Genomic DNA, 22,749 nt, shown 5'->3' on the forward strand with positions numbered 1-22,749 from the left:
TGTGGGGGAAATGCATAGTACTGGCAGTGGGTGCACCCTTTTGGGGACATGTCCCAGGGCTGGTAGGAAGTATGCCCACCTCTCTGGGTGCACCCCGATGGGGACACGCAGGATACCCCCACGGCCCCTCTCCCCCGGCCGCTCACAAAGAACCACAGCTTTGCAACCCCCCCCCCCGCCTGGGGGCGGTTAATATATTCCAGCGCCTGCAGCTCATGAAATGTGTAACGTCGCAGCCGCGGTAATCCCAGTAATTAGAATGGGATAATTACGGCTCTGATTGCTCCCGGGCCGCTCCCCGCCAGATGTGCTGCAGCCCCCCTCGCCTCGCCCGGTGCCACGCACGGGTTTGTTTAACCAACACGGCGCTAATTAACGCATTTTGCTGCACGGGGGGGAGGGATGGGATGAGCGGTGCCCACCCTTAGGGACCCCCAGCGGTCCCCAACAGCGGCTCGAGGGGGTCCCTGCTCTCCTTCGTTACTGCCCCGCGCTCATCAATCACAGCCCGTGGTGCCCCTCTGCTCAAAGCCCATTTAATTGGGATCGTGGTGGGGGACAGCTGTGGCACACACGGGGCAGCCTTTGTGCTGTGCTCCGTCCTTAGACTGAGAGTTCTTACACTGGTCCTTTTATTGAAAGATGCTTGGTCCTTCTATTGAGGGTCCTTACACTGGTCCTTATACTGGAAGGTGCTCAGTCTCAACGTCTGGGGGATGCTCAGCTCTGCTGTTTGGAGGTGCTCAGTCCCAGTACTGAGGGACGGTCAGTCCTGATCTTATGAGGGTGCTCGGTCCTGATGCTGGGGTACGCTCAGCCCCAAATTTGGAGGAATGTTCAGTCCCAGTGGTTGGGGATGTGCTCAGTCCGGATTTTGGGGGATTCTCAGTCCTGAGTCTTGGGGTTCCTTGGGCTCGATGCTGAGTAGATGCTCAGCCCTAGAGTTTGGGGGATGCTCTGCCCCGATGCTAGTGGGACATTCAGCTCATGCGCACAAGGGCCGTCTCCCTTTTTTACAGGGTGATTTTACGATCCCACCCTTATGGGGAGACCCTGCCCTGCCCCAACGCTGACCCCGCCCCTCGGGCCACACCCACCCCAAGCACCGCCCCCTTCGGGATATCACCAAATTAACCACGCCCACAATCGAGAAAGCCCCGCCCTGTTAGACGAGGCCACGCCCCCAACAGCTACGCCCCCGCACCTCCCGTTAACCACGCCCACCTCAGACCACGCCCCCAGTCGTCCCGCGCCCCATCCCGCTCTTCTCGCCACTACCGGAAGTCCCACCCGAGGCGAACAGCGCGTCACTTCCGCCTGCTCGGTCCGGCAGCTCCAATATGGCGGCGTCCTGCGGCTCCTCGCAGCTCCCCGCCGCCGAGCCGCCCCTCAAGATCCCCAAGATGGAGGTGCTGTCGCCCGGCTCGCCGGGCGCGCTGAGCGACGGCAACCCCAGCCTCTCTGACCCGTCCACCCCCAGCGGCGCCTCCCCGCTGGGCCCGGGGCCGGCAGCCGGCGGGGCCGGGCTGGGGGGCGGCGGGGCGGCGGGGGGCCGCGGCGGGGCCTCGCCTTCCGTCTCGTTCTCCCCGGGCGGAGCCGCCGCCGCCGCCGCGGCCGCAGCGTGCCGGGGGATGTCCTGGACCCCGGCGGAGACCAACGCGCTGATCGCCGTGTGGGGCAACGAGCGGCTGGTGGAGGCTCGCTACCAGCAGCTGGAGGGCGCCGGCACCGTGTTCGGCAGCAAGGCCCCCGGGCCCGCCATGTACGAGCGCGTCTCCCGAGCGCTGGCCGAGCTGGGCTACGAGCGCACCCCCTCGCAGTGCCGGGAGCGTATCAAGGTACCCCTGGCCCCGCGCGTGGAGGGCCCGGGGGTGGGAGGTCTGCTCCTCGAGCTGAGGATGGGCCCGCGGCCTTTTCGGCTGTGGGCCTGGTGCTGGGTCCCCTGGCTCGGGCGGCACCTGTGGGTCTTCGTGCACAGGCAGTGTCCTATGGTACCGTGGCCTTGGGGGGGATTTTGACCCAGCCCCTGATGCCCAGCATCGTTGCAGCTGTGTAGTGGGAAGGGAGCTCTTGCTGTTCTGTGATGAAGCATTGCTCCCGGGGTCCCCTTGCTACTGAGGCCCTTCACAGTTGTGGAATTGCCTCATAGCTATGATGTTTCCCCTGGGTTGCCTGCTTTAATGACTGGGCTGGGTTAAACAGCACAGCCAGCCGGCTTCTGTGGTGCTGGATTTTTAAGAGTTGGCTCTCTACTTGTGTCATTCCTTGGGGAGAAGGAAAGCCTGGACTCAGGCAGGGAGCAGCAATCCAAGTGCCGCCCTCATACAGAGGGAGCTGTGGACTAGGACTGGTGGGATGTGGGGAACCTGTGATACGTAGGAGCTGCTATGGGCTTCAGGCTGTAAATATGAATGAAGTGTAGAAGGGAGAATTAAATGCTGAGGTCCCTTAAGGCTTGTTTCCCCTTTCGTGACCCATTTGGTTTCCAGTGCAGTTGCTTAAAATGTTGATCAATTAAAAAGGAACATTTTGTTAGTTCTTGATATCGCTGGTGTTGTTGGCTTCTCTTTGTCCTGTTCTATTCTTCACGTAGTGCTGTGTTGGCCCATGCAGCCTGGGGTTGTCTGTGTGCAAACATCCAGAGCTTTGATTTGCAAAATGCGTGAAATAAGGAACTGGGCACTTCTGCAGTGTTAATGGAGACTGGTGGCAGTATGTCTGGTGGGCAGTTCTGTGTGTTACTGAGCATCCTGTGAGATGCTCAGGAGCAAATGAGCAGGGGATTTGCCCTGCGGTGTCTGATTAGCATTTGTCTTTGGAAAAAAATGGTTAAAGTGAAGCAAAATTCTTTCTTACAAACATTTTGCTTTCTGAATGTATATTCTTATGTCATCTCTTTAACTCCTTGTATCTCTCTGCTTGGGGATTTATTTTCCTGAATGCATCAGAACATTTTGGAGGGAAATGTTGCTTTTAAGCAGACACCTCATGCACTGAAAAAATTCTCCAAGTCTCTTGTTTCTGAGCAACATCCAGCTTCAATCAGTCCTTCCACAAATCTGGGACATTTGGAATATTGCTAGTGCTAAAAAAGCTCCAAGGGCAGTTTTCCTTGTCTACGTGGCTCTGATGGTTTCTGGTTGTTGGGGGAGTTCCTGCTGCTGTTGTTAAGGGCTTGGCTGTGGCTGCAGCTGTACAAGGAATTGCCTCACAGAGTGCAGAGCAGTTTCTAAGGAGAATATTTGTCCCAGAGCTGACCTGGCTGGGCGGTGTGTTTGGAGGACTCTGGTTGGGGTGGGAAAGTGCCCTCTGGAATGTCTCTGTTTCCCAGCAGCTCATGGTGCTGTTACCAGAGATACTTCTTCCCCGTCTGTTGAGAAGTGCTTTGGCGGCAGACTTTTGTCAGTGAAATTTGTAAGTGGCAAGGAAACTATAAATTGTGTTTTTATATGTATGTTTCAAACAATTTAGAGGGAATGAAGGACTCTGAGGCTTGTGCTTACTGCATTGCAATAGCTTCAGGAGCACCTCCTGAAAGATCTCTCAGACATTTCCCGACAGATGTTTCTAGCCAACACACAATTCGATTGCATGGACTCTTCTTAAGTGAAGTCCACAGAGAGCACCGGTTCAGAGGCTCGATGTGAAGGACGTGGTGTGGTTCCCGCTGCCGTCCTGTGCTACACTGCCTACACTGCTAACTCGTGCTGATGCCTTGGCTCCTGGCTCAGCTTGTCAGCATCCCAGCACGGCAGACAGGATTCCGCCCTGCGCCTGGCAGGGGTCGCGCTGCTGTCCAAGGTCCTGCATGTCCTGAGTGCTCCTGGCCTGGGGGTCTTCGTTGCCGCGCTCTTGGGAGATGCAGACGTGCCAGCATGGCAGAGCTTTTCACAATCCTTTGGGCTTTTCAAGAAAAATGAGCGCTCATTGAAAAGCTCCATTTTTGATAGAGCCAAAGGTTGAGTTTGTTACAGGAATTATTGAAACAGTTGCGTTAGAATTGGCAGAATTGTCTGCTTGGCTCTTCCTTGCTCAGCTGAGGATGAAAATCACTTCTGAACACAGAGAGGTTGATGTTTGACTTCCATCTTAAGATGGAGCAGGAAGGCTTGGGCTTGCTGTTGGTACAAGGGCAGTTCACAGACGCTTCATAGTCTTATGCTATCCGTTGTCAGAGCTAAAAGCAGAGCTGAAGCAATGGTGATGGATGAGTGCTTTGCTTCACCATTCCACTTGCCTGCTGTAGCTGTAATGTCCCCCATTTCCATGATTTTATAGGATGGTTTGACTTAACGTCCCTCAAGGGACAGTGCTGTAAGGATTTGCTGATTGATTATGAATGTAAATCATGCTTAAAATGTGTCAAATTCAACTTAGTTTATAAATACTTTGTAGATAAGATCTCAGTATTGGTTTTCTTCAGGACACCCGAATTTCCCATGCTCTGCCAAATCTCGAGGAGTGTTAGAAATGAGATAGAAAGAAAAAAGTCAGCTCTGCGGAACAAAGTTTTCCAGTTCTCCAGTTGTATCGCATATATGCATTCTCTCCCAATTCAAACAGGATGTAAAGCAGGGTCCCAGTTCACATTTTGTCTGTCTTCTAACATCTGCATGTGCTTTTCTGCACATAAGAGGTGCTGGCCTGCAGTCTGCAAATGAGACCATTGCTTGGATCTGCCACTCCAGAGTGCCTGTTTCAAATTTGAGGGATCACATGTAATAATTCCAACAAGAACTCCTAGCTTATTCCCGCATGAGAGCCTGGCTTCATGACTTTGATGCCTGTGGACCAGCTAGCTCAGGGATTGGGAGCTGTAGGAGTATTTAAATGTTTTGATTTCTGCCTGTTGGGTCCTCAGAAGCCATCCTGTGCCTCAGAGTTCCCTCATCCTGGCATACCAAGCTGTGTCCCGAACCACTGCTGGCATAGGAGTGTGCTCTGACCATTCCTGCAGCTGTGACCTCACAGCTCTTGTTAAAGAATTGTTTACTGAAGCACATGTGCTTTTCCTCCAGCCCTGCTCTTCTTTGCTAAGTGTGTTCATAATCCAAGATTGGAGAATTAGCCTGGCTCAGCAGTTTGTGTATCCCCAAACCAGTCCCCTCTGTGCGGCACTGTGGTGCATTCAGCCATTTGTTTTGACCTCAGAACTATTATTTAAGGCAGAGGATGAGATATTTTGCAAAACCCTTTCCAGATTTGTGTGCAGTCACTTATATTCTGTGCCCTTCACTAGGCTTATCATTCTTCAGAGCAGGAGGTGAGCTGCTAACGAGTGGCAGAGTCACAATCACAGAAAAATGAGCTGTCACCTCGTGCTGTGACGTTCCATACGAAGGCCAAAAAAAGCTGATGCATCCAGTATGTAGGCTTTGTTATTGCTTCAGATCAGGCAGTGAGCTTGAACATCATTGTTTCATGCTCTTCCAACCTCTGAACGTGTCATTCACAAGCTCTGCTGCTGGTGGCCAGCACGTTGCCCTCGTGCTTGTTTCCTGCACACAGTGACCTGCTGCTCACCTGGGCAGGAGGTGGAAGGTGTCTGCTGGGTTGTGATTGTCCACAGAATGTGTGATTTACTTTGCAAAGTAAAAAAAAGCACCTTGAAGACAGCAGTTATGGGCTTTCACATGGGGAATGCAGGCACAAAGGGGAGAAGTGAATGCTGCTGACATGAAACAGGGTGGAATGAGGAATTATGCTTGGATGTCAGCTGTTCGTGTCTCTTGCTTTAAGCTATATGTAAGATGATGATGACAGGGTTTACTTTTAATGTGGCTGTATTTTTTTGCTGCTTTATGTTGTAAACAATCTCTTTTTAAATCTTTGTAGCGCGAAGTCGTTTTGAAAGAAGGAAGTGCTGCACTGGCTGTCTCTGATGGGACTCCTGCAGTAATGCAGTGTGACCTTCTGTGTGCTCCAGGAGATTGAATTTCACCCAGAATTTCATCACTGGGTTCAATAACCTTAAGCAGAGTGGCTCTCTTTTCAAAGGATTTCCAAGGATGGGAGTTATCAGTTTCTTTACCAGCAGCTTATCCAACTGCTTATCACCTTCAGAACAGCTTTGCCTTCCATTTTTTTTTAATGTGTTTTCCCTTGTCTTCTGTTACTCAGGCCGAGATCCTTGTCCCTGTGGCTCCACCCTCTGCGATGTGCACAGGCAGTGTTCAAGTTACCTCTTGATCTTTCTTCGTCTTAAGTAGGTTCAGATGCCTCTAGTTTTCCAGGCTGGGTCACTTTGCAGTTCCTGTCCTGAATCCTCTCCAAGAACTCACTCCTCGCTGGAGAACCTCACAGGCCCCAGTAGGTGGGAGCAACTTTCTGTTGACATTCGTAAACTGGACAATATAAATCTGTTCTTTGTCGCTGAAGAGTTTACTTGCTTTACTGCTTCTTGGACATACCATGAGACTGCAGTGGAGGAGCATCTCTGGAAGATGTGAGCATCACATGTAATGAATGCTCTCACACAGCAGCTGTGTCCACTCTGTGTGTGGGTGTGTGGGCCACTCGCTGGAGTGCTGTTCAGGGAGGCAGGTTGGCACCACAGGCCAGAATTCCCATTTTCTGGGCAGCAGCTCTGCCAGAAGCACTTTGGTGGAGGCTCTGGCATGCAGGTGTGCCCTGAGATTGCCCACCCAGAGAAACAAAAGTTAGCTATCTGCTTCTGCTGCAAGGGTCGGGCTAAAAGCAGCTCACATGTGGCATGTCTTTGAGCAGGCAGCAAGTCACAGCTGCGAATGTTAAATCTTAGTTTGGGAACATGTTATTTGTGCCTCTCAGGAGGGGAACCACTTAGGACTTTAAGATCTGGGTCCTCCCAATTTTTATACTTGCCCTTAGGCTGTACACACAGTGGGCTGCAATTGTGGACATCTCAGTGGCAGTTATACTGCAGGAACTGCATTGACGTCAGAAGAGAGTCCCAGTGGCAATGATGCAGTTGCTAGATGGTTGATTTTGGATTTTGTTTATTTTAGAAGTAACTGAATGCACCTGAAATGTTCAACAGAAGCTGGTGTGAAAGCACAGAGCTTTAAGTGCCTGTGTAGGTGCAGATTCACTTCCACTACTGTTCCAGATTCTGCTGCATCCTGCTAAATCTGTCAATCTGGAGGCTAAGGAGGTGATGCTTTCCGGACTGCTGTGGGTCCCACAAGTTACTAACCTTTGTTTTGGTCATTGTTTCTGGTGAAAACTGGAGTTAAGACAGCCTTTGGTATTTTTCTTACAGCTTTTCCTATTGGTCTAGATTTAGATGTTGCTTTCTATTGATAACGATTTCTCTATGCAGCTAAATCACAAAGGCTGAGGTTGGACTCGCCTGGCATGGACCTTTCTTTGGAGACCACAGCCTCAGGACGGGCGTTTGCATGCTTCTAGGATCGTGTGTAAAGCTCCCAGCTTTCAGAACTATGTGAGTAGTAACCCATGGGGTGCCACCTGTGTTGATGCTTTCTGCCTCCCATCTGGAGCTTATTCTGGAGCAGAGCATTTTCCCTACCACCTGCAAGAGGGTTTGTGCTGCTCTTAGTCTGTGGCCCTGCTCTGCCCGCTCATTTGAGACCTAGAACCAACAGGGATAGGCCCGTGTGGTCCCTTTGGCTTGCCAAATAGCTGGTATCTAACCTATCAAGTACTTCTTGGATTTCTTTGGTCTAGACTGCTGTACTTAGGGTTATCTTTGGACATCAGACTTCATGGGTGGCATGGAGATGCTTGTCCTGTTCACAGTGTTTGTGTGAAAACTCATGCTTAATTTTAAGGAATGAGTGTGTTTCTAAAGGCAGGACAATCTACTGAAGCATGGCTTTCATTGCTTTGGGGTAAGTAGTGAATAGAGTTTTTGGAATAGTAGTGACAGTAGTTTTTTGGGTAGTGTAGGAACACTGACCAAAATGTTACTTTACTGACCAAAATGGCATGTGGGGCTATTATTGGGTGTCCTAGCCCCTCAGAGCTCTGCTGTTAGTTCTTAATGGAAAGAATAGAAGCCCTCAGTACTGGTTGAATATCAGTGAAATTCTGCCAGGTCCCAGATGTGCTTTGGAAGTGGAATTCATCCTCTGTCAGACTGTAGCATAGCCTCCATCTGGTCCCTGGTGTAAACTTGGGGCAAAGCAATCTCCTAGCCCACAGTTTATCTTCTTTCTCTCAGTCTCTGGCAAAGTCCTGCAGTATCCCAGGTTAATATGCTCCATGAGATCCTGCTGATGCTATAGGGTTTTTGTCTTAAAACTTGTGGGATCTCTGCACCCAAACCTCTCCTGTTTTAGTAAGTAGAAGTGGACAGCTTGATGTCTCCTGCAGTGGTTCAGAGAGCTAACAGGAGCCATGTATCCTTGGTGTAGGGGTGTAGAAATACGTTTATAGTCATCTAGGCTGGCTTCTGCCAGGATTTGATGCCTCTGTAAATAATACCTGTATACCTGTCCAGACTTAGTTTGTTTAGATGCATTTAACTGTGGTTTAGAAACTGGCAGTGGTGAAAAATCCACTGCATTTTTTTGGTAGATTCTAGCTCTTACTAACTAACCTGCCTTAAAAATGTGTGGCTTACGGCACTGACTGAGCATCCCTTGACTGTGTCTTACGGCATGACTTTGCTTCTTCAAGTCATCATCCAAATAGATACCTGGTTTCTGTCTCAGTTTGGTGACTGACTTCTCTATTTCCCTGACCACCTGTCTTCCCTTGAGGCATTTACATCACTTTCACTGTTTCATTCTGGAGTCCTCTGGTCTGGAGCCAGAACTTCCAGGAAAGTTTTGGCATGGAGGCACATCAGGATGCAATTGAGGCTTAGTTCTTTGGTGTGAAAAATGATTTAATTTGACTGCTGGCATATCTCTGAGTGCTGTGATCTGGCAGATGTGTGGCCACCTGCAGAGCTGGAGCCACTTCAGGCAGGTCTGCAGTAGGTTCTGCAGGGCACGACTGCAGAGTGTTAAGGATGGATTTGCTCATGTTCTGTAGAGCAGTGGTAGACTTGGTTTCTCAAGCACTAAGTCATCAGCTGCCTTTCTGCTGTGTGGTACGGCTCTCTTTAGAGTTCAAGCTGTGCTTTCTTCTCTTTTTATTGTAGGAACTGATGCTTCAGTTCAGAAGTACAGAAATAGGGCTTCTTGCAGTGATATTCTTATTTAGGCCTGATGTTCTCCTGCCTTTCACACATTTTTTAACCTGAAAGTTCATGAGCTAGTGTGTAGAGCAGAGGAATCAATCACCTGTAGTCAGTTCTGTTTCCTTGTGCTCCAGCCAGCCCGTGTGGGAATGCAGGTTTCAAGAGCTTTCATGGCTCCAGTCATCCCTACGTGCTGTACAACCACCCCAAACTTCACAAGCCATTTCTTTTGTCCCACTATGGTTTCATCTTCTGTTACTCGTGAGCATCCTGGTGTGACGAGGCAGGTAGCCTTTGGGTACTGCCTTCCTCACTTCAGCTTCCTCACTTCATAAACCCGAGGGCTCCTCCCTTCCATTAAGAGTCGAATGGTGCTGGGTGCTACCCTGTGTCACTGGGACCTGGTCTAGGCCAGCAGCCACCGTTTGATAGGGCAGCATGGAAAGGTAATTGTGACACCAAACGTGGACAGGCATGTAGATCACAGAACTGCTGGATGGAGGCTGTGCCATCTAGCTGAGTAAGAGCACACAGAATCTTTCAGCTTGGAAAAAACTTTTAAGGCCATCGAGTCCAACCCCAGCCCACGCCCACCAGCAGCCACTCAGCATCTCCCTCAGCGCCATATCCCCATGGGTCTGGAGCACCTCCAGGGATGGTGACAGCACCACTTTCCTGGGCAGCTTGTGCCTGTGAATCACTGCTCTTTTGGAGAATGAATTTTTGTAATACCCAACCTGTGGCACACCCGACCATTCCAAAGCGTCTCAATGCTTCCAAAGGTTTTTGTTGAAATTTTGCTGACTAAACTTATCTGTACCCCCAGGCATAGGAAATGAATTTGCCTGCAGCGAGTAGCGACACTGTTCATGGACGGGTTCTTGATTCTGGGATTCCATAGCTGGTTGTTTTCTACCCCAGTTGCAGCAGAGGTCTTGGAAATGTAAAAATTTGCTGGTGCTCATCCAAGGAGGATCTGCCCATTTATCCTGAGAGACAGCACAGACAGAGTCAGGAGAGGCTGGTGCTGTGCCTCAGGCTGCTGCCCAGCTGAGAACCCCCCCCAATTGCTTTCCCAGAGCTGCTGATAGAAAGCGGTGCTTATTGCTGCCTGTGGGCTCATTGGGCTTTTGCTGTGTGTTTTTTGGTTTTGAAACAGCAGAGTAAAACTGACTTGCTGCTTAGCAGCTTTGCTGCTGCTCCCAGGGCTCTGAATATCACGAGGAAACAGGCTAGGAGTGTATTCCTCTCCTGCTGATGCTGTTACACAAGGTGTTTGAGGAACACTGGATATGTTGGAGCTTTCTGGAGATGTAAAGTTCCTTTTGGAGAAAACCAAACATTTTATGCAATGATGTGTACTTGCTTGTTGCTTAAGAGCCGTAGTCCTTCTTCAGAAAACAAGATGACCAAACTATTCCCAAATTAATGCCTCTTTTGAGCTCTAGAGGTGCTTTGATTGCCATTCTGTGTAGCATCTGAACGATCTAATGAATGTCATGTGAGAAAATGTGTTCTACAAATCTATCAGTCTGCAAGTTGCTGAGATTTGCAAGGTAAAGTTAGAGCATGATGTTATCTTTTAAAAGTAGAGTGGTGGTTGAATTAAAAACACATTGAGAGATGCACATAAAGGTTCTTCCCCAAGCAAATATCTGTCTTGATCTGGACTAGGGGGGAATTGTACAAGTCTGTGAGTTTTGTCTGCAGCTTTGCCTTTCTGTCAGGCAGTGGGTGTTGTGTGTAGTTGCCAGCTTGGCCAGTAGCACAGGATGGTAGAGATCACCAAAACCAGATTGGGTTTTTGCATTTGTCATTTTTGGAGGTTTCAGCCTGAAAGCTGTGATAGTGGATTATTAGCCAGAGCCATCTGAGTTATGTTTCTTTCTTAATGATTGATATCAAAGTCTGGGAGTTTGGAGCATTATTGATTTGACCTCTTTTAAATTTCAGCAGCTTCACAAGAGACAGAGTGAGTTAGTAAGGAATGCAAAATATGTAAGTAATATATATTTTATTAGCTGAATAGCTTAGGCATACATTTTGTACCTTGTGTCTTCTTACCAGAGTAAGGAAGGTTGGACTGTCTGTGCTTTTGGGGACTTCTTTCTTTCTTCCTTTCCATCTCCTCCCTGCTTCACCTTCTTCAGGCTGTGGGCACAACACCGGCTCTGCTTTCCCCCTCTTGTAGTAGGTGTGCATTTTCTTGGCTGATTGGTATCTCTGACTGGGGATCTAATGTTTATTTTCCCTGTTAGATGGCAGATCTGGGGGGTTTTGAAGAATAAATGAATCAATTGCCCAAGTTAAATTGATGAATCTGTAGCTGCTGTACAACTTTGTTCTGTGTCGTGGATATTAAAGCTAAAACCTGCATCAGGAGCATCAGGTACATAATGATGCTTCCTGCCAGGTGTAGATTAACTTGACAGCCTTGCATTTAGCTCATGAGCGTGTGGCAAGCACTGATCAGCAGAAGTAAAATTCTAAACTCTGCCTGGCAGTCATGTAACTGTCTGCTATGTGTGCACTGCTGAAGCAGCACCTTTGGGTGATTAACACGCAGCTTTCTGTCTTAGACCCTTCGCAGGTGTTACAGCCGTGTGAAGGAGCATGGTGTTGGGAAGAGGAAAAGCAGCTACACGTTTGAACAGCTGGAGCAGGTGTTTGGCCAGGGAGGATGGGATTCCCAGCCCTGCCAGCCTGTCCTCATCAACAGCAGTGGCTTGTACCAGGAGCTGGAGTCGGATGGCAGCACTATGGAGGAATTCTCGCAGGAGGACTGGGGAAACCACAGTCAGGATCTTCATTGCTACCAGACCGGTGAGCAGGAATTAGGTAAGGAATCCTGTTAATGCTTCCCCACTCTCTGCGCTCTGTGTTCGTACAGTCCCCACTTTCATGTTTGGGAATAAATAGAATGTGCTCGAGTGCTAAACAACTGATGTCCATGGGGAGGAAAGGGAAATAATTATCAAAAGCAGACGGTGGTTCTTGGAGGCTGCTGGAGTATCAGGATCAGGAGAAAAGAAGGGTTATGTGGCCATAAACCTCGGCAGAGGAGGCAGTACGTTCCCTGGCTGTCTGTCCCTTCCACCCACTGCTCAGTTTTACTTCCCCTGATGGGGTCAGGGAAGTGCTTCCCTGTCAGCACCGCCTGGCTTTGAGGTCCTTGGGTGCCAGCTACCACTCAGCCGCTGTTTACTTCCAGGCTGCTCCTATTCGTACCAGTGGCTGGTTTCTCCTTCTTCCCATACATCCTAACTGCTGTGTTTGCTTTAAGCACACGGATATGCTTGTGTCCAGATGTGTGGTGTTTGGAATGCTTTTCCTGCTTGAATTAGTAGTGTCAGCTTCAGTTCATACAAATGAGCACATTAACTAATTTGGAGATTTCGTTGTTGCCTGTGGCTGTTTCACTTTGTCAGCAGAGCCAGCTACCACATTCTTGATCAGGAAAGCAAGCACACTGATCTGAGCTGTCGTGTCCAGCTGCAGTGAAGAATTGGGTTTCTTCAAGCACGTTTGTGTCTTGACCACTATGTTATGACATGTGAAGCATGGAGGAAAAGGAATTCTTTTCATGGAGGAAATAGAAGTTGATCAAATCCAGCAGTTAGAACACAAACTGGGGAAAAGATGTTGATGTGGTTTTCCTTGTGATCTGTAGGCTGAAATGGGAACAGGAAGGAGATGCAGTCACCTGTCTGCATGCATCTTTTCAGGGGACTGAAGACGGTGAATGCTATAAAAGAGTCTTAAATTGCAGCTTGATATGAAGGCAGCCAACTTGCAAATTAACCACATTCTGGTTCTCTGAGACTTCTTCCTCTGGGAGCTTAGAAGTCAGAAATATGTGGGAGAGAAATGGTGGGGAGACAGTGATGTTTCAAAACGTATGTAAATGACAGCTGATTCCATCTACTTGTTCTGGTGACTCAAACTGTGGTCTCCTGGTTTGTCACCATTTTCCTCCGGTTGAATTACAGAGAGATCTGTGTGTACTTGGGGTGACAGTATTCCTAATGTTGAGAGAAGTTAAGAGAGAAGCGTTTAGCACATAAAATCTAAATGGAATACAGATGCATTTGTCCTGGTGCTTGCTCTTTAAATGTGCTATTGAAAGCAGAACAGTCTTTCCTTTCTTTTTTTTTTCCCCTCAGTGTAGTTAGTAATTAAATTGACTTGTGACTTAATTGCAGGAATTATGCTCCTGTCCTTGGAAGGTTTTGCACTTGCAGAGGCTGATTCAGATCTTGTAACTGACCACATCCTTTCCTAAGGAAAACCAAGAACTCCAGTTAATGTAGGAACTGGAGCTGCCTTGTGCATGTGGCAGGGCTTGGGCTTAGGAAATAAGATGGACTTTTAACTTCAACCTCAAAAAAAAATAAAATAAATAATATTCCTGCTGCCTTTTATTTTAAAACATAACTGCACTGGATCTTACCTTTCAGATGAAATGCCTACCACAAAAAGAACATTGAAGATAAAACAGGAATCTTCAGAAGACGCTCAGTAAGTAATTTATGAATGTTTTACCCTGAAATGTATTTCCCTGGGGATGTTGTGCAGGAGGGAGGATGTTTAAAACTTCTGATTATAATTATAAATACATTGTGCAAGACTACTCATACATTTGAATCTGCTTTATGCATTATTCCAGTTACCTCAGAACATTCGAAAAGCTTCACAACTTTGTCCTTTCTTGGCTTCATCATACAGCAAACAGAACGACTCACCACATGAATGCAAGGACTTAACATGCAGCTCAGATCCACATCAGGACTGCTAGGGCTGTGTATGGGCAGGCTGTGGTTATCACGGGATGAGTCCAGGCTCTTGGAGCTAGCTGAAGTCTGTTTTTTCCATCTGCGTGAAGTTGCCTGAATTTTGCCCATTTGGATACAAGGAAAAAAAAAGTTTTTTTGTTTTTTGTTTTTTTTTAAAGAGCAATAATTATGTTGTAATGTATATTTTCCACTAAACCAGTGGCTGGACCGTGACCTGCATACCCAGGTGGTGCTGACCAGATATTTTAAATGGATCATAAGTGGAGGAAAGAGTGAGAAGTGAGACTACCTCAGTAGTAGTACGTGCTGTTGACTTGGCTTGTATGATTAATGCTCGCATAAAAAGTTCGTGCATTTCCCCTCCTTGGTGGAAAGCATGCCAAAGTTTGTGATTTCTTTTATTTTTATAACTTTCCAGAGCTGACTTGTAACCTTTTGGATTGGTTTAATCTGACAAATACCGAAGCATTTAAAATGTTTTAAGCATGTGAATCTCCATTGCCTCGCCAACAATAACAGAGTATTTCAAAAAATGAAAGGAATCGTGCCATGATTCTGCAGACCAGGGCTGCTTTCTTCCAGCCTCTTGGGTTTTAAACCCTGTAGGGTAAGTGTAGCTCCATTTGTAATGGAATGAGCTGTCTCAAATCGACTTGCAGGCCCTTCAGGGTGGGAACACATGTGGGCATGGTGTCTTGCACCACTTCTCCCCATGGCTTACAGAGCTGTTTGAAGTCAGTATGGTATTTCTTAGGCTGCAAAGTGAGTTTGTGTAGGACAATAATTCATCAGTGCCGTACACGTTTATGTAGTGTCTGGTTAGCAACAGAGGCTTCTTACTGGAAGTAAATGATTTTTCAAAATTCCAAATATGTATGTATTTATTTTTAATGAAAAGCCTGCATTGTAATGCTTAGCTTTATCAAAGCCCTCAGTGGATTTTCCAGGGTTAAGCTGTGCCTGATGGTGATTTTTCTCTTCACGTGAACTGAATTCAGGGTAGCATCTCAGGGATGGACATGAAGAAAAACACTTGTTTTTCAGTATAAACATCATCATGTCTTTGAACAGCTTGTCAGGATGGCTCTGGGATAATTCTACCTTCAAATTCTACCTTCAAGATGTGCCTTAGGGAGTTGCACAGAAAAGAATTCTGAATGTTCTGAGGTCGAAGCTCAGAGAAGCTCGTGTTGTGTGAAGACTGCCTGAATTTTCTCTGCCAGTTCTTTGTTGTGCAGGTGCATGGCTAGAGCTCAGACTGCTCAGAGTTGGGGGTTTCTTTTCTGCCCCCAAAGCTCTCTCTAAAAGGTATGGAGGTCTCTGAACTCCTGGGCGTGTTGTGAAGCGTGCTGGTGATAAGCCAATCTCACATGCTCAGTGAAAGCACAAAGTGTCTTCCAACACAGAAATTTGCTGAAAATGGCTTTTTTTTTTCTCTGCTAGGAGGAACAAGGAACTTTTAAACTCTGAAATCTTTTAAAGTTGAAAGAAACTTGAAAATTCTGCCTTCTTACTACATCAAGCAACGGAAAGCAAAGAATTAAAGAAGTGTTCTCCCTGCCTTCTGCACTGTCAGGGCTCTTGGTAGGAAGTATCAAAGGCAGCTTTGCAGGTTGGGTTTTTGGAAAGTGGAAGATCCCTGCGTGCTGCTGTGGCAGGGTTTGCTTTGCCCAGTTCATTGCCTCAGCAGCTGTCTTGGACATCAGATGAGGAAATCAGTATTGAGTTTGGAATGATTACAAGCAGTCTGGAGAAGCCTTACTGATACTGTAGATAAACTGAGTATTTATTTATTATCTTTTAAAGAAAGAGTTGTCTAATTTTAAAAGCCATAGCAAATAATACCAAACATATTCATGTTTCTGGCCCATGTTTTAAAATACATGCAGCTTATTGCGAAGAAAGCAGACCTTCAGTTCATCTGCTTTCTTCTGCGCGTGGAAGTTTGAAGCAGAAGTGATCTCAGTGAAATCAGTGGAAGTGATGGTGCTTCAGCATATGCAAAGTGGAGAATTTACATACTGGTGCTGCCTGACTATAAGTGCATGTGATCTTAAACTGCTGTCTTTGCTTCTCTCTGCTCTGGGAGGTCGGAAGGAATTGCTCTGCAGTGCCACCACCTCCAGATTCCCAGGTGTGGTCCTGGGGCTGTGAGAGCCAGCAGTGGTCTGGCAGGAGATGGTCCAACAGGAGCCCTCTGTGTTCCCAGTGGGGGAATTGCAGAGCTGAGCAGAGCAACTTGTAGAAAACCATGGGAGCGTGGCTTTGTGAAAAACAAAGAAGGATTATTTTCCCAACAGGAGGGAAGAATGTGGGAGGGTGACGGCGGGACCTGGCTGTGCACCGCTCAGTGCCTCGCATCTCTGAGCACAGCCTGTTGGCACTGCAGCGCTGCCTCTCTTGACTGTGGCTAGAAAGCAAGCAGTCTGGTAGTCTTTGAGGTGCGTGAAGATCTCCTCTGTTTCTTGGGCTGCCTTGTTCTCAGAGGTGTGGGAGGAAAGAGCTGGAAGGTGAGCTGCATCCTGGCCCTCTGCTCTGTCAGCTGCGCTCTCCCATACTGGCCGTGATGGTGCATTTCCTTTGCTCTTCCCTCCAAGTAAATGTTTTTGAGAAGTGAAAGCTGCTTCACTCTGTCCTACCATTTTAAATTTCGGAGGAGTGTGTTTTTTCACTGCAGGCTTTTTGAAGTTGAAATAGAAACGCCTGGGGAGTTAAATCCTTCACTGAAACCAGCTGTTTTGGTTTCTTTGAAGTCTGCTTTTGTTTGGAAACTGTGCCTTAGAACAAATTTGCACCAAGTCTCGAGTCTTTCCTCGTTTGAATTGCAAAAGCTTCCGAGGAGAAAGCAATGCATTGACCGGTCTGAGCCGGGTGCTGGGGCTCGGTGTGGTAAAATGCAGCTCTAGGGCACCTTCTACAGTTGAAAAATGAGACAGCCCTGTGACATGTAGGGCTGAGCCAGGATGAGCTCTCTGCTTGCTCCATATACCATGTATTTCTTTTAAAGAGAGAAGTATCAGTCTGGCTTTTGCTGACCGTGTTGGGTGTTTCCTCCTGCAACCGGCAGAAAGACAAAAAGCAGCCTGAGCTCCAGCCTTCAGCAAAGCGGGCGTCTGCCTGAGCCTCATCAGTTAGCTGCAGTGCTCTGCAGGACGAAGCTGTGCTGTAACACCCACAGTTCCCCCTCTTGATTAACCCCCAGATTTTGTAGGCATGGGAGAGGAGGGGCCGTCTCCGCAGTTACCCTTGGAGCCATTGGCAGTGGAGGTGGTGAGCACAGCCATAGCACGGCGTGCTTCCAGCTCCTGGGCTTGGCTCCGTGTGCAGGCTTGATGTAGGATGATTTGAGGGTACTTGGTGCCATTTCTCATCAGGCAGTTTGTGGGTCACGGTGCAGAGTGCATTTGTACCTGGAGGTGCTGGGTAGAGCCTGGGAACGTGAAGCTCTGCAGCAGGAGCGTTGCTTGGGGAGCTGGCAGAAGCGATTGCTGAGCCACTGTCCAGCATCTGTGACAGGTCATGGAGAACAGGAGAGGTGCCTGGGGAAAAGCAGTGGCTCTCCAGTCTTCAAAAAGGGCAAGGAAACTCCCTGGGAGAGCGATGGAGAGGGTTATAGTAGATGTCACCTCCAAGCAACTGGAAGAAAAAGTTATCAGGAGAAGTCAGCATGGATTCAGCAAGAGGAGATCATGCCTGACTAATCTGGAAGCTTCTGTGATGTCGTGACTGACTGGGTGGCTGTAGGGAGAGCAGTGGATGTTGTGTACCCCGACTTCAGCAAGACTTGCAGACGGCCAGAGTCTGCTTGGAGGCTGTAACCAGAGGTGTGTCCCAGGGCTGGGCCTGGCCCTGTTAACATCTGTATCAGTGATCTGGGTGAAGGGATGGAGTGCTCAGCAGGCCTGGTGGTGCCAAGCTGGGAGCATCAGCTGACACCAGAAGGCCGTGTTGCCGTTCAGCAGGACCTGGACAGACTGGAAGGTTGGGCAGAGAGGACCAGTACGAGGTTTAGGAAGAGCGAGTGCAGAGCCCTGCACCTGGGGAGAAACAGCTGTGTGTGTTGGTAGGGGTGAGGGATGCCCTGCTGGAATGGAGCTCTGCAGGGGAGGATCTGTGTGTCCCGGTGCCAGAGGGCCGGCAGTGCGCCCTGCTGTGCTGGGGTTCTCCTCTCTGCTCTGCCCTCAGGAGGCCTCACGTGGAGCACTGGGACAAGTTCTGGGTTCCCCAGTTCAAGAACGACAGAGAACTGCTTTTTTTAACATCTTTTTTTCCTACTGCTTCCTCTGTGCTTGGAGAGGTAGATTCCCCTCCATGGGAAGCCCGTGTCTTCTCTGATACTGCTGGGATTCTCTAGTGAAATTATTCTTGTTCAGCAGGAGTAGTTTGAGTGACTAATTTTCTTTTTTTCGTCAGAGCTTCAGCTGTGTTTTGTGCTGAACTGAGCTTAGCAATAGTATTTATGGTGTAATTAATAAAGGTGTTGTTTTTTCTGTTGTTGTTCTTAGCTCTGTTCCTCTACTGTTGAATGAAAATCTACCCACACTGCATTCTGGCGTGTCTGGGTTTGGATGGGACCGTTTCCTTAAATTGCATTCAGCTTCCTCTCTTGAATGCAATGAATGCTGGTGAAACACAGGCTGCTGTCGCACAGCCCTGTGCTCAGCCAGCTGCTTCCCACGTCACCTTCTCCCTTTTCATCCTTCTCCAGAGGATGAACTTACACTTCCAAATGTCTAAACTGCAGGTTTGAGATGAGTCTTGCTGTGAGGAGAGTGATTTCAGCTGGGCTGCTCAGACCCAGCATGTGGGGCTTCATTTGGATGTGCAGCACCTCCAAGAAGCATTTTCTGGGATGAGAGGCCGTGTAATTGAAGCCCTCCTGCACTGTTGCAAGGGTCTGTAGAACCCAAACCTTTTTTCTTTGAACTGTTACATCAATATACTGCAAAATGGTGCCGTGCAGTGGCGCAGCTGCTCGGGGAGGTGGTGGGGTCACCGTCCCTGGGGGTGTCCCAGAACCGTGGGCATGTGGCATGGAGGGAGGTGGGCAGTGAGCACAGTGGGGTGAGTTGGGCTTGGGGATCTTAGGGGGTCTTTTTCAGCCTTAATGACTGTGGGACCCTATGATTTTGTGATTCTGTGAACAGTGGAAGAAAGAATGTGCTTCTGTTCCATGTGGGGCAAAGAAGCAACTGAGTATCAGCCCCGTTCCTGTTCCCTGCAGTCTGTGGGGTGCTGTCTGCTCTTGCTTAAGCACTTGCTCCATAACAAGTTGATACTTCTGACCTTACTGTCTCAGCAGCCCATGCCGTAGCTGTTGGGAGCTGTTGTGGAAGGATAATTCTAGGGAGGGTTGAGTGGAGCAGCTTCCAAATCGCAGTTCTTGGACTGAGAGAAGTTTCTCAGTTACCAACACAGCTGCATAGTCTTCCTACAGATTGGATTATAGGACAATAACTCCTAAAATCAGTAGTTCTCTCCACTAATTGTGCCCTAAGTGTCTCATTCATCAGGAAGGAAGCTGTTCCAGCTTGCTTCAGTTGAATGCAAAAGCTCCCACCTGATCGCTTGGTGAAGTGTGACTGCCTGCAGTGCTGCTTGCCTCCCTGCTGCTGTCGTTACTGACAGCCAGAAGAGATCTTTGGAGATACGGAGCTTCTTTATTTCCCCTCTGGTGGGCTGCACACACAGCTTCTGGGTGCAGTAGTCATATTCAAGCAAGAAGAGGATGGCTGTGTACAGTTGGTTGGAAGCAAGAGCCTTAGGCCCAGAAAGAGTGGGAAAGCTGAAAAAAAATCCGTGTCATTTTTTGAATTATGGAAGCATGAAAAAAACCCAAACAAACAAAGTTCTGTGCTTTTTTCTGACTTTGCTTTTTAAAGCAAGGTGAAGGCAAATGCACTTGAACTTCTGCAAGGGAACAGCAGGCTGAGCTGAGGGAACGTGCAGCAAAGTGTTTCAGGGTGTACACACATCCGTAAAGAATAACTGAGTTGCTGAGTTCTCGTTAACTTAGTGGTACATGAGAAAGCAGCTGAGACCTTCCTCAGAGCTCTTTGCAGGGCAGCTCTGGTTCTCCTCACCAGGTTCTCTCCTGCAGAACTTGTTGCACTAAATACCTTTTCCAGCAGAAGGTGTATCCTGCTGGAGAGATTTGATGAAGTTCTGCTTTGTTTATTGTTCTTGTTAATGAGGTTAATTAGAATGAAGCCAGACACATCAGCGTGGTGTTACAGCCTGGGAACTGGCGTATGGATGCGGGATGTGTGCAGGAGTTGATGCCCATGCTTAAGGAGCGGCCTGCGGAGCCCACAGCCTGCCGGTGCTTCTGGGGATGTTTGCTGTTGGCGTCCCAGATCGTAGAGCTGCCTGGGAAGCAGAGCTGAGGCTCGGCCCTCCTGTGCAGGCGATGCTTCCTCGTGTAGCCTGGGATGGTTTTGCAGCTCTGAGCGGTTACTGACGGCTTTACGTTTCTGTTTGTTTTTCCAGGAAGCGCGACGTCATGCAGAACATTATGCAAATCTTGGAGTCTGTCCAGTTGAAGTGGGAGCTGTTTCAGAGCTGGACGGACTTCTCCAGGCTGCACCTCTCCAACAAACTGGCCATTTTTGGCATCGGCTACAACACGCGCTGGAAGGAGGACATTCGCTACCACTACGCGGAGATCAGCTCGCAGGTCCCGCTGGGCAAACGGCTCCGGGAGTATTTCAACTCGGAGAAGCCGGAGGGCAGAGTCATCATGACCAGAGTGCAGAAAATGAACTGGAAAAACGTTTACTACAAATTCCTGGAGATCACCATCAGCGAAGCGAGGTGCCTCGAGCTGCACATGGAGATTGACTGGATACCCATCGCTCACTCCAAGCCGACGGGAGGCAACGTCGTTCAGTATTTATTGCCGGGGGGCATCCCCAAAAGCCCGGGTCTGTACGCCATCGGGTACGAGGAGTGCCACGACAAGCCCCACTCGCCTCTGGCGGAGCCGCGGGGCGCCGATCCCAGCAATGAGACTCCGGGGGAGCTGGAGGTGCCGTCGCCGCAGGCCTCGCTGCGGGTGGAGATGGAGTCCGCCCGCATCATCTACTGTTACCTCGGCATCGCCGAGGTCAGGACTCTCCAGCAGTGCCTGTTTTTACATTTTCAGGCAAACACCAAAACCTTCAGCAAAGAGTGGGTTGGGATCAACGCGTTTTTATCTCAGAACTGCGTCGTAGAGCCCGGGGTCTCCCCGAAATCCATCTACATCAAATTTGTGGAAGTGGAGAGGGATTTTCTTTCCGCTGGCTCTTTGGTAGAGTGCCTGGAAAAAGCCATTGGATACCCCTTAAAATTCAACAACTGAATCTCGTCCTTCATAAGGACTGGGGCTTCCGCCTGTTTCCCATCTCACCGTCGGACGCTGGTGGATCCTGCGCGCGGCCGGAGGCGAAGGTGTTGCTCAGCAGTGTTTGAGGGGGGCTGCTGGGCCGTGGAGCAGCGCGGGGCGGCTGTGGGCAGCGCTGAGCCCTGCCAGCACATCCCATACATTCCATGTCGGACGGAGCGGACGTTTCATACGAAAAGCTGTTTTTCCACAATGTCTCATTTTTACACATCCGTCTCTATAAGTGTTATTACAGATCTGAATAAATAAGCAATAGATAATGGCGAGTTAAATCTTGAATCACGTTAAAGGAGACTGTTTTTCAAAGCCACCCTTAGATACTATTGTATATAATTTAGAAACTCACTTTTTTCACCCATCCAGTGTTCTCCTCTCTCCAAACAGTGTTGCCTGCAAAGACTTTTGTTTCTGTGATGTATTCCACTTTCCTAGTAGTGTTGCCATATCCACTTTTTATTTTATTTTATTTTATTTTATTTTTTAACATTAAAATAATTCCCGGGCTTTTATTATTTTTATTTTTATCGGTTTATTTTTTCAGTTCTAGTTAGCCTCTTTGTGAGAATAACCTGGCAGCTGGGGAACATTCTGTCAAACCATGCTTATGGGTACAATCAAAGCTGTGAGATGGGGGGGGGGAGGCGGGCTGGGGGCACGCGGGCCGGGAGGAAGCATTCAAAGCCTTTCAGAAGTGTTGCTATATGTGCCCCATCACCTCGCTGGCTGGCGCCGGCGTTTCGGTTTTCTGAAGCTCATTGATCAGTGACGTTGTGACATACAATGAATGTGTCAGTCCTAATAAAATCGAGCAAACGCACACGGACTCCTGGAGACGTCTTTCTCCTCTCTGGGCGGCGTTCCGTGGGGATGGAGCCCTCCTTCTGTCGGCCGTCGGCACCCAGCAGTGCCCGCTGGGCCTCCGTTCCGACACCTGGGACCTTCGCTGCTGGGCCGCGGGCAGCAGTGAGGAGGGATGGCGGACGCTGCTGTGCTGCAATGCCTGCAGGGCTCACCCAGAGCCGGGGGAGCTGCAGGGACGGGGGCCGCCTCCTGGTCCCCCTCCCCGGCTCTGCAGGTGATGTCGGCGTGCCGGGGGGGTGCCGGGCTCTGGGGGAGCTCTGTGTGCGGTTGACCTCAGAGCTGTGTCCCTGGGAGATGCCTTCGCCCACTGCCCTGCCTGCTTCCCCCGTTACGTTTGGGTCTCGGCACGGGGAGACCTTTGGTGCAGCACAGCTTCAAAGGACTCCTTGAATTTCTGTGAGGTATGGTGACAGTTGCCCTCCTATGGCCAACTCTGCTGCTTCGTTTGTGCCTGGAGAAAACAAGCTGAAGTCCAAGAAGCCGCAAACATGGCCTGTGGCTGAGTGTGGGGCTGGAGAGGGCTGGGAGTGTTGGATACGCCAGCACTGGGGCTGTGCCGTGGTGCAGAGCTTCCCCCTGAC

The 22,749-nt window shown here is 49.0% G+C and overlaps 1 protein-coding gene across 3 annotated transcripts; it reads left to right on the forward strand.

The window, feature by feature from the left end:
* Positions 1–1,281: 1,281 nt before the first annotated feature.
* On the forward strand, positions 1,282–22,124 carry MSANTD2 (Myb/SANT DNA binding domain containing 2). Of its 3 annotated transcripts, none has more exons than XM_085209214.1 (5): positions 1,282–1,838; positions 11,084–11,128; positions 11,710–11,968; positions 13,588–13,648; positions 20,413–22,124. In XM_085209214.1, exons 1-5 carry the CDS (start codon positions 1,341–1,343, stop codon positions 21,263–21,265), a joined length of 1,716 nt encoding a protein of 571 aa, XP_085065340.1. In that variant the 5' UTR covers positions 1,282–1,340; the 3' UTR covers positions 21,266–22,124. The 3 variants fall into 3 exon arrangements, with proteins under 3 accessions (XP_085065340.1, XP_085065341.1, XP_085065342.1); XM_085209215.1 differs by having other exon boundaries at positions 11,087–11,128; XM_085209216.1 differs by lacking the exon at positions 11,084–11,128.
* The last annotated feature ends 625 nt before the right edge of the window (positions 22,125–22,749 follow it).

This window comes from Meleagris gallopavo, chromosome 26, assembly GCF_905368555.1.
Source record: "Meleagris gallopavo chromosome 26, MGAL_WU_HG_1.1, whole genome shotgun sequence".
Taxonomy (NCBI): Eukaryota; Metazoa; Chordata; class Aves; order Galliformes; family Phasianidae; genus Meleagris; species Meleagris gallopavo.